This window comes from Crotalus tigris, unplaced genomic scaffold (assembly GCF_016545835.1).
Source record: "Crotalus tigris isolate CLP2741 ecotype Arizona unplaced genomic scaffold, ASM1654583v1 scf7180000018362.2422785, whole genome shotgun sequence".
Lineage (NCBI taxonomy): Eukaryota > Metazoa > Chordata > Lepidosauria > Squamata > Viperidae > Crotalus > Crotalus tigris.
In genome coordinates, this window is record NW_024096964.1 from 683,869 (window position 1) to 695,967 (window position 12,099).

A 12,099-nucleotide genomic window follows, 5' to 3' on the forward strand; every position below is an offset into this window, starting at 1 on the left:
CAATTACAAATACTTGGGTATCCTTCAAGCTGACAACATCAAGCACACTGAAGTCAAGAAAAAGATTAGAGGTGAATACATCAAGAGAGTGAAGAAGATCTTAAAGTCCAAACTCAATGGAGGAAATACCATAAAGGCAATCAACACCTGGGCAATCCCAGTCATTAGGTACACAGCTGGAATGGTGGACTGGACTCAAGCAGAACTAAAAGCAATGGATAGGAAGACCAGAAAAATAATGACAATGAATCATGCTCTTCATCCACGCAGTGACATTGACAGACTTTATCTACCAAGGCAAATAGGTGGGCGTGGAATGCTACAAGTACATCAGATGGTTGAAGAAGAAAAAATGGCTTTGGAAGAATATCTCAAGAACAATGATGAAGAAATTAGTATATCAGGAAGGCTTACTGACTACTGGAGAGACCAAACTGGCTTACAAGAAAGACCAAATGAAGAACAGAATAGAGGCATGGGAAGACAAAGCACTACATGGCCAATACATTAAAAAAATAGCTGGGAAAGCAGATAATAACAAGACCTGGCAATGGCTAAGAGCAGGAAAATTGAAGAAAGAGACCGAGGGACTAATTCTGGCTGCACAAGACCAAGCCTTAAGGACAAATGCATATAAAGTCAAAATTGAGAAGACAGCAACAGACAGTAAGTGCCGCCTATGCAAAGAAGCTGAAGAAACAGTGGACCACCTGGTAAGCTGTTGCAAGAAGATTGCACAGACTGACTACAAGCAGCGGCATGACAAAGTAGCAACAATGGTGCATTGGAAGATCTGCAAAAAATATCATTTGCCTGTAAGCAAAAACTGGTGGGATCATAAAATAGAGAAAGTCATAGAAAATGATAAAATTAAACTGCTCTGGGACTTCAGAATTCAAACAGACAAGCACCTGCAACATAACACCCCAGACTTAACAATTGTCGATAAGAAAGACAAAAAAGTCTGGATAGTGGACGTGGCAGTGCCTGGAGACAGCAGAATAGACGAGAAAGAACTGGAGAAGATAACAAAATACAAAGACCTACAAATAGAAATAGAAAGATTGTGGCAAAAGCAAGCAAGGATAGTACCAATAGTAATAGGCTCCTTGGGTGCAATCCCAAAACAACTGGAGCACCACTTGAACACCATTGGCATTGACAAATTCACTATTAGTCAATTGCAAAAGGCGGCCTTTTGAACTGCTTCCATCCTGCGACAATACCTGTAATACCATCAAACATCCACATCTGCCTATCCCAGGTCCTGGGTAAGGACTCGATAGGTAGACAAAATGCCAGATCCAGTCTGAACATCTGGCTGACTGTGCGATGATCCAAAATAATAATAATTATTATTATTTTACCGGCCTCAGAAGGATGGAAGGATGAGTCAACTTTGAGCCGGTGAGACGCGAACTGCCAAAATGCTGGCAGCCAGCAGAAATATAGTCTGCGGTCCTGCATTCTAACCACTGCCCTACCAGCTCTCAAATGACCTCATTTGCCTCGTAAGATATTCAAAATTGTCCTAGAGAAAGGGCTGACCACATACATGTCCTGTCTTTGGGGTGGCAAGACAGGGTTTTTGGAACCAGGCAGTCGTGTTACAGAACAGACCTTAGAAGCCAGCACTCAGATTTCAGGGGGAGAAGAGAAGCAGGAAACAAACTGAAGTGGCTTTTCAGCAAAAGATTCTAAGAAGAAAAACAAGCTTCGCCCCTCATTATGTTGTGAAAAACATAAACCGGGGAGTTTAAGAGATGCAACAGCCAGGAATAATTTGTATATTCAGAGTCCTAAGGATATATCTGCTGGAGGGGAAAAAATCAATTTCACCTACTCCATTGGGTGCATTACAAATTGAGATTCTGTTATGTTTTTGGCTAGTTGATGAAAGAGGAATGTGGAACACCGAATCTTTGGTCATCTTAAATCCAGCAGGTGGCCCATCTCTGCATTTTGACCAAATATTAGTCATGTTCTCTTAGTGTTTTTTCCGCACCTCGTTCTTAAAAGCAACAAAGGCAAAGCTGGGATTCTTGTAAAGCAGAATTGATACTTCTTGATGCTGAGCAGACCTAGAAGACCTAGATGTTACCTGAATTGATGGCATATGTTGCTAGATTTACAGCTCAAAGGCCAGCAGTAATTATTTTCATTTCGTGCATTTCTCATATTTACTTTGCAGATTTGTAGGCTGTCCAATTCTGGTTAGCTTTAAAAAAAATACAATCAGATAACCTTGTAAAAAAAACCCGCAGAAGTCCTTGGTTAAAAAAAACAAAACAGCCCTGTTGTGCAATAAATGTTTTTTTTTTTATTTTTATATGAACAATCCTTGCAATGAATGAAGGACAGAACATTGAGTTCTAGGTTACCATTTAAACTATTTTAGAATGGAATTCTGGGAATAAGAGGAAATTCCAGTGGGAATATGTGCTCCTGCAGCTTTGCAATTCAGAGAAGCTCCGTTTTCAGCTGGACTTTCTCAGAAGCAATTCCTAATGGACTGTGATTAAAATGTGCTCAGAATTATACCAGCCCAAGCCCTGAATAAAGCTAGATTTATATGCAGCGGATTATCTACCCATTTTTTTAGGATTGTACATTTACTCTCAGCCTGATCTCTTGTGCAAACCCACTTTCCCTTGTAGTATATACAAAGGGACCCATTTCATTTGAGCTCACATTTTCTCCCTCTTACAAGTTGATCTGCATGTGCACATCCTAATGTGACGTGAGTTGCCCTGTTTCTCACCAGTCCCTTTCCTGTGGACTGTGAAAGTATTTTCCACCCTAGTTTCTTTTTAGGTTTAGATGTGTACATTTTCCTTCAGGATCCTTGTTTAGAGCTGAAAAAGCCGTCCCACAGTGTTTCCATTAAGCATTGGAACATTAGAATAGTTAGCTTAGAACAGTGGTTCTCAACCTTTTTAATGCCGCGACCCCCAACCAGTCGTAAGTCGAGGACTACTCAACCAGTCGTAAGTCGAGGACTACTCAACTGGTGCAGCACCATTTGCAGAATGGGACTTTTGGCGGGCTCAGCAGGGCAGAGACAGCCTGGACCATTCCTATTGGCTTTTGAAAGCCAATAGAATTAGACTCTATTCAAGAGAGTCTATTCTATTGGCTTTCAAAAGCCAATAGAATAAAAGGGAGTAGCACAGCTAAGGAAGAGGGGGGAAAATGGCGGACTGCGTTGTTTGGCAACCCCCATGAAATTGTCGTTCGACCCCAAATTGGGTCCCGACCCACAGGTTGAGAACCACTGGCTTAGAAGCCAATTAATAATTGGCTTAAAAGCTTGAAACACATGTAGAAGGTAGTCTGGGCTACCATCTTGTCGAGCTTCCCAAAAGTATTGGGCTAATACACAGAAGTCATGGAGATCAACAGCTATTAATCTTGATGGCAAGTGTGACTGCCTCTGAAGACCATCTGCTGGGAGGTTGGTGCCTTCCTTGTGCAGTTGGTTGACCACCATGAGAATAGACTATTGGACCAGATGGGCATGGATCTAATATGGCAGAGCCCTGCTTATGGTCTAACCTTGTAGATTCTGTCCCAGCCTATTTCAGTTCCATTTAGTAAGCTGCTGACCTGCAATGAAGAAAAGCCCCAAGGGCTTTTATTTATTTACTTGTTACCTTTCCCGCCAGAGCCAAGGTGGTATATATATTGCACTCTGCCCTTTTTACTTTAGCCTGCAACAAAAACATCAACATTGAGCTGACCCAAAGTCACTCCTGTGATCCATTGTGAAATTTGGTTTTGCCCAAAGCCCTCTGTTTGGAATTTGAAACAGCTGCTCCACCATATTAGAAGTATTCCAAGAATTTATTAAATGTATAGGCCGCCCATAGTCACTTTTCAGAATGAGATGGGGGCATATAAATTTAACAAAAGTTGGAACAAGCTGTCTGAAGCTTGAAATGTTTCAAGAACCCCTAATTAAGAGGTTTAAATACTTCCTTCCTAATCCTTCACCTTAACCATGATACCAACCAGGTTTCTGAGATTAAAACTGTTTACAGATATGGAAAGTCAATCCACTTGAGGCCCAGGACTTCTGAAGAAGTATTAGTATGCAGAATCCTTCTTTTGTTACCAGTTAAGATGATTAGCAACTTGAGCAGCTATATTGGCTGATAGTTCAACGTGCACAGAAACTGTACATTATAAATGGGCAGACACTGTGATTTCTGATCTTTCTGCTTTAATCTGAACTTTTTCCTGTATGTTGTGTTGCTATGGATTTATGGCTTGGAGTATTAGTGCAGTGAAAGATAGATGGCCTTTTCAAGGTGAGGAGAGAAATTTCCATGATGAGACACAGCAGATATAAAATTATTTTGCTTTTTCCCAGTATCTGTTAAACCATAGAACAGATTCAAACTAGGTATTAAGAAAAATTAACTATATTACAGGTCCAGTTCATTGTAATTAATAATGATTGTACCCATTGGATAACTAGTCAAATCTTAGAAGATCTAGGATACAGATTCCCCCTAGGGTTGAAACATTTATTGTATGGAATACACAGAGCCATAGAAGTGAATAGGGATGCTTATCCAAACTGATGGCTCTTAATTCAGTATTCAAGTTGAGTTTCTCAGTGTGCATTCCAGATGTGCCAGAACTGCAGATGCTACAATTGGCTTGCTTGCTAAAAATTATGAGATTTGTATTCTGATACATCTGAAGGGCACCAGATTAAAAAGGGCTGTTCCAAAGCCTTGTCCTCTATTCTCATCTGTTAAAACAAATCTCAATTCACTTACTGGAAAATAAGAAACGAATAGCAATAAATGATCACAATGATGTGATAGTATATGCACTTAGAGCAATTACATCAGTCTGCTGATTTATAAGCCAGTACCAACTTGATGTAGAGGCAACAGGAGCAGAAACATTTTATGTTAACTATTAAGTTATATCATATTTTAGAAATCAGCTAAGCAGAAATTCCAAGTCTCTACTCCAAGATGTTTCCAAACTATGGGTAGTCCTTGACTTAAGACCACCATTGAGCCCAAAATTTCTGTTGCTGAGTGAGACATTTGTTAAGTGAATTTTGCCTCATTTTAAGATCTTTCTTGCCACACTTGTTAAGTGAAACACTGCAGTTGTTAAGTTAGTAACATGGTTGTTAACTTAGTAACAGGGGTTACTAAGTTAGTACTAAGTTAGGAAGTTAGTAACACGGTTGTTAACTTCCTCATTGACTTTGCTTGTCAGAAGGTTGTAAAAGGGGATCACATGACCCCGGGGACGCTGCAACCATCTGTGAGCCAGTTGCCAAGCAACTGAATTTTGATCACATAACTATGGGGATGCTGCAGTGGTCGTAAATGTGAAAAATGGGGATAAGTCTTTTTTTTAGTGCTGTCGTCATTTTGAACAGTCACTAAATGAACTATTGTAAGTTGAGGACTACCTGTACATGTGGACAAGAGGAGACATTAGAGGAGGCAAAATGTACATAGTTGCAGAGCAGTGTGATAGAGTTTGGTTTACGTTGAAGGTTAGGAGGAAGGAGTTAAGCTCCAGGCTTCTTAGATTCATTAAATACATCCATGTTACAAATAGGAAAGGTTCATCCTCCTGTGACATTTCTAGATTTGATGAATTGATGAACTTTGTCTAGGCCACCTTGGCTCTTTTATGACTCGTGGACTTCAACTCCCAGAATTCCTGAGCCAGCCATGCTGAGGGGAAAGGGAGAGGTTTCCAAGCTGAGCCATGCTGGCTCAGGAATTCTGGGAGTTGAAGTCCACGAGTTATAAAAGAGCCAAGGTTGCCTAGCCCTGGCCTAGAATATGGCAGGTCTTTCTTTTTGCCACTCAGATTTTCCAGATTTGCCTCTGACTGTTTGTTCTTCTTGCAGGTCCTCAAAATGGCTGGAATGATCCTCCTGCTCTAAGCAGAACTGCAAAGAAGAAAAAGGTTAGCTACACAAGTATGAACCGACAAACACCAGTCTGGCTTACAAATAATGTTTGACCAGGATTTAACCCTGCAGGCAGGATGGTGCCTTCTTCAAACACGACATCTATAAGCTTCCTCTTATTCTCTTTCTATGTCCTCTCTTGGGAAAATAATACACCAGAATTTATTTTTGGTTTAACAGAATCATGGAAATTGTATTTCTTCTGTCTGGCCCAAAACATAATATTTGTTCGGAACAGCATGCAGATTGGACCATTCATGGGTTTTCTCAGTTTTTCTAATTGATAAAAGAGTTGTTTTGGAAAGTGTTAAATGCAGAGACACAGACCTGCAAAAAGAAAAAAAAAGCACCACCGAAATGGTGAATATGTCATTTTTCCCCTTAAATAGCGGAAATATACAACTTAATGTTGAAGGGATCCTGAAAACATTATTACAGAATTGTGACTTTGAATATGACAGAAATAGAAAATTACTAAAAAAAATATGTTATGGAGAGTAATAGTAATCACATTTCATCTTAACTGAATATAAATTAAATGGGATTGCCCTGTTCTCATCCACATTTTTTTAAACCCTACAGCCCTGAATGCCACTCAGAGGACAGCTTTGTCCCTTGGCTCAGAAAACGTTGCCCACCCTTAATTTTCAAACATCATTTGTAAAAGAATTGCAAAGATGATAAAATTTGAGTCCTCCAAGATTGAGGGGAAGAAAGATAGGATTTTTATTAAATTGACAAGGATGTAAAGATCCAGATTTTTATGAGTACAGTTTTATGATATGCAACAAAACTTTTTTTTATGGCAGTTTTGATTGGAAACAGTTGGCTCTCTTTCTAGTTAATTGTCTTACATGTTTAAAAAGCCTTTTGCTAAGCTCTTAATAATAGTTAATTTTCATGGATACTTTTAAACCAGTCGGTTGATACCACCTGCTAAGATTATTTTACTCAGGGTATTAATGATGACGTATTTCCCATCATTGCTTCAACTGACACAGTTCCATCATCATTTTCTTTTTGCAATGTTTGACTCGTTCATTTATTTATTTATAAATTTTATTTGCCTCTCATATCCAACAACTCTGGGTGGCTTACAACATAAAAATGCTGAAAAACATCATCCATTATAAAAACCCAGCAGATTAAAAAATATTAACAGATAAAACGAAGGAAAAAAGATGGCAAAGATGGGAGCTGGACACACACGGGAGAGAGGTGGCGTCGAATTTTAATTGGTCAACTATCAGGCAGCCATTTTAATTAGTCAACCATTCCTTCGTTTGTTCTTTGTTTTCCTCATAGGTGCCTGATACCTTCTTGCCTCCTGTTCCCATCATGGCACCCATCATGACTCCTTTGTCAGACCCACAAGCTCAGCTGCAGCAGCCTCCCACATCAGCCCCACCTCCGCCTCAGGTTCCCTTCCAGCCTTCCCATCTGCCTCCGGGCCAGCCAGGCTTACAAAACCCCTTCCAGAATGTTCCGCCAGGGGTCCAGACAATCATGACTCCAGCCGTATCAACGTCTAGCATGGAAGGAGCACCTGGAGCACCAACAGGGAACACCATGCAGGTAAGGTTGTCTTGATAGGCCAACGATTGTGCTTGGAGGTCACCAAATTCTTACTTGCCTAAGAGGTGCAGGCACAGCCTTTCCACTAGAAGAGTCTTCCTTGGAACGTTGCAAAGATCTCCGGAGGCTGAAGGCACCATAGATGGGGCATGTTTGCGGAGATTCTGCATCATCCAGGTCATGATTGCCCCAAAGGTGTTTTTCAAAAATGCTTTCCGGTTGTATTTTTGAAAAGCACCTTTGGGACATACATGGAGAGGGGTCCGCTAGAGAGCAATTCTGAAATAGTGTCTGCAGGAAGATTTTCAGGAAATTCCACTGGGGAAGAAGCCCGGAGTGGTTGCCTCTGTCCCTCCCACTTGAAGTTTTTCTGTGAAAAGAACTATGATATGAATTTTGTCTAAGACTGAACTTTGACTATGGTATGAACTTATAGAAGAGAATATTTACTGGATTGAACTATGGAGTTTGTGGTGCTCTCTGAGCTTTTGGTTGTTTTCTTGCAGACATTTCATCACCAGTTTAGGTAACTTTATCAGTGCTAGTAGGGAGTGGGGTTTGTTCTCATTTTATATTCTAATGGCGTGCCCTGGCAGGAATTGCCAAAGAAGCTAACCATAAACAATAGCCTAATCCAGTGGTTCTCAACCTGTGGGTCGGGACCCCATTTGGGGTCGAACGACCATTTCACGGGGGTCGCCAAACAAGGCTGTCTGCCATTTTCCCCCCTTTTCTTTGGCCACGCCCCTGGCACCCGGTGATGCATAAGTGGTTCGGGGTCACCACAACATGGGGAACTGTATTATGGGGTCGCGGCATTAGAAAGGTTGAGAACCACTGGCCTAATCAAAGACCCCAAACCAAGCCCACTCCCACCAACACTGACCAATGTTGGGGACACTTCAAACTCCAAAAAAAACCTATTCAGTTATTTCTTTCTCTCCCCAGCACATGCAATCCCTGCCCACGGAGAAGATAACAAAAAAGCCCATTCCTGAAGAACACCTCATCCTAAAGACCACTTTTGAAGCTTTGATCCAGAGATGTCTCTCTTCAGCTACAGATCCGGTACATCTTTCACAGGAGAAGCCAGCTCTGTTATTTTTTTTAAAAAAAATGTATTTTGCACAGCATAATCGTACATTCATAACTTGAGGCATCCATCATTAGGTGACAAGTCACACCAGATCTGATTTATTACTCCTGGCTCTGCTCTCGCCATGCTTCATATAGTCAGGTTATCAGGGAAATTGCAGAATTGCAGCTACTGGGTGATTTATGCTGTGGGCCATAGAGGGAGCCTCTCCTCTTGAGAAGCTCTGATGAAATTTAGCGCTTGCCAGCAGCACCCATGGGAAGCAAACTTAAAAGTATGCAAAGCATCCATTTACAGTTATGTCTAAAATGGGAAATAGATGACTCCCATAGTCCTGTTAGCTCCTGATTTACTCAGCGCTTACTTATTATTATTATTTTTGCACAGAAAAACATTTAACTATTTTTTCCAACTCCGTTTATGATAAGCTATAGCACCTGTCATCCCCAGCCAAGATAGGAAGTGTTAGGAAATTATAGAAGTAGTAGTAGAATAAATATTTAAAAAGGTTGACATGCATAACAGATTTGAGCATTACACTATCCTGAAACCTACAAGGAAATACCAAGAGCTCTAGAAAAATTAGTGGGTTCAATTCAATTTGGCAGGTCCATAGAGCCATTGGAAGCTAGATAGAAGAGAAGACAGAGGAATTACTTGTTTACATGTCACACACTATCTGTCAGTTCTTCTCTGGAGAGGATCCAGAACTGAGTATTTACTTCTTCCCACTACTAGGATGCAAATCCAGAACTTGGATTCAGCCTGCATTAAGAAGCTTATTTTTCTTGATCCCAAGCCAGTTGTCCTTTGTAGCTTCTATGGTTAAAGTAAAATGGTTAAAGTAAAAATTCTAACTGTATTCCTTTCCCCATGGATATACACCTTGAAAACAGATAAATGCAACTGTGGTCTTCTGTCAGTGCAATAAGACAGTATTTTCAGTAATTTTCTGTTCTGCTTTCTCCCATAGCAAACCAAGAGGAAATTAGATGATGCCAACAAACGCCTCGAATTTCTGTACGATAAGCTTAGAGATCAGACGGTAAGCTTTATATATTGCCATGCCTATCTTTTACATCCAGTGAATGAATTGCATTTTGTTGGCTAGAGCCCAGTGTTCAAGTACGTCAAGATCCTTCTGAAGTGTTGGCTATTCCCTCCAGTTTGATATTGTCTGCCAATTGGATGAGTTCCCCTTCTATCCCCTCATCTAAATCATTTTTTAAATTGTTGAAGAGTATTGAGGCTAAGACAGAACCTTTGGGGTACCCCACTGCTTATTTCCCTCCATGTAGATGTAGTTCCATTGAGGCTTGCAGGTTGAGTGTGGTTGGTCGGCCAGGTACAAATCCATCTGGTGGCGATGCTGTCTACCCTACATTTTTGCAGTTAACCAAGAAGTAAGTTGTGGTCAGGACTAAGTCTAATTTACCTCTTGAGGATTCCAAATCAATACAAGAACTAGGTGAACCTTGAAGAAGGTTCAAGGTTGAAGACCTTGTATGAACCTGTTCAGTTGGCCACTTCCTCTTGCACTTTCAATCCCCCATGATCTAGCAGTGGAACCACAAAAGATGGTTTGACTGTAGGTTCTGCCATTCAGTACTTTGCTGTCTTCGATAAAAACAGGTTACGGTTGAGTGTATGTGATACAGTGGAAATATTTTGCAAGGTTTGAAGGGAGAGACGTGGCTACTTGTGCAAGATGGCTGCAGTGAAATAGTTTATGCATTCACAGAGTGACTTCCAAGGTCGGTTTAGTTGATATGGACTTCTCATCTAAACAATCGCTTGTTTAGGAAATCTGTATGGAGATCTCTTTTGAACCCCTAGTTTTGTTTCCCGATTGTTTCCCCAAACCAACAATGGTTGAGGATGCTCTAAGAGAATAAGAGATGAAGGGCTTGCCCCAAAATTAAGATTAGGGTAGGACAGTAGCCATAAGTGTAGTTTCAGCCCCAAAGCCCATCTTTGCCCTTATAACCTAGAAGGCAAATTCTCTGTGCATTTCGATTGGCAAATTGAAAAAAAAACCTTGGGGGAAATAGCTTAGTAAGCCACACATAGGCAGTCCTCAACTTACAACCATTCATTTAATGACTATTGGAAGTTTAAAGGGCACTGAAAAAAGTGACTTATGACCATTTTTCACACTTAATGCTCATTGGTCACCAGATAAAAATTAGAACGCTTAGCAACTGGTTCGTATTTATGATGGTTGCAGTGTCCTGGGGTCATGTGATCACATTTTGCAACCTTCAGAATCATTTGGGGAAGCCAAATTCACTTAACAACCATGTTACTAACAACTGCAGTAATGCACTAATTAAACCACTGTGGCATGAAAGGTCATAAAATGGGGCAAAACCTACTTAACAACTGTCTTGCTTAGCAATGGAAATTTTGGGCTCAGTTGTGATCATAAATCAAAGATTATCTGTACTGTTAGGGGGAAGAGGATGCAGTTGACTTGGCGTGTGCATCTATCCTTACCTATCAGCAGCTGCTTTTCGTTAAGCAAATTCAACTACTATCCAAGCCATCACAAAAGCTACAGATGTTCTCTAACACATCAATTTGGAAAGTCCTTGATGCCCAAACAGGCCTAGGTTGGGAAAAACAATCATTGTGTCAAGGACGGTTCTCATGTTTATTTTCCCTTCTTCTCCAGCTCTCTCCAATGATAATCAACGGCTTGCACAACATTGCCAGGAGCATTGAAATCCGGAACTACACTGAGGGGCTGAACATCCACACTCACATCGTCAGCACAAGTAACTTCAGCGAAACATCAGCTTTCATGCCCGTGCTGAAAGTAGTCCTCACTCAAGCCAACAAGCTTGGAGTCTAAAGTAGCCTTCGGTCGAAGTCATAGAGCTGTGGAAGGGTGCATGACGTGTTCCATATTCTGTCCCTTTAGAGCATGATGCGGTAGAGAGCAAGTCACGGCAGTGTCCCTGCCAGAGGAGCTCCATTTTAGAAGGGCTCGTGAGCTCTGGTGCTTATTCTTTCTCTTCTCTTTTTTATTATTTCTACCTACAGATATTGTATTTAATTATGCCACCCCCTCCATATCGTCCATTTTAAATGCATGGTATCTGCTGCTTTGAAAGTGGCTTTTAAATACTGTAAAGAGAGAGTGTGAGGCAGCCATCGTCGAAAAAATTCCTTCCACAAGTCTCATTATCAACCAATTAAAAGTTCCAGATTCTATTTTACATGTGTGCTGACTTATTCTTTTAAGCATCCTTTGTTGTTTCCTTTATAATCAGCTGAAATTTCAATTCATGTGATGGTTTTTGGGGCCACGTGACTGCTTATTTAGACACCAGGCTAGAAAGCAGAAGATCGTAGTTCTAGTCCTGCCTTAGCCATGAAAGCTGGTTGGGTGACCTTGGGCCAATCACCAGTAGACAAGAGTTCTAGTCCTACCTTAGCCATGAAAGCTGGTTGGGTGACTTTGGGCCAA

General features: G+C 40.9%; 1 protein-coding gene across 8 annotated transcripts in view; it reads left to right on the top strand.

The window, feature by feature from the left end:
• SEC31A (SEC31 homolog A, COPII coat complex component) overlaps window positions 1-11,848 on the top strand; it is a 65,779-nt gene extending 53,931 nt beyond the window's left edge. For all 8 annotated transcript variants that reach the window (XM_039350855.1, XM_039350853.1, XM_039350852.1 and 5 more), the window contains 5 exons: window positions 5,894-5,952; window positions 7,262-7,531; window positions 8,480-8,599; window positions 9,601-9,672; window positions 11,302-11,848. In XM_039350855.1, coding sequence (XP_039206789.1) covers window positions 5,894-5,952; window positions 7,262-7,531; window positions 8,480-8,599; window positions 9,601-9,672; window positions 11,302-11,481 — 701 coding nt within the window. In that variant the 3' untranslated portion in view covers window positions 11,482-11,848. The remainder of the gene's footprint in view (window positions 1-5,893; window positions 5,953-7,261; window positions 7,532-8,479; window positions 8,600-9,600; window positions 9,673-11,301) is intronic.
• Window positions 11,849-12,099: the final 251 nt, after the last annotated feature.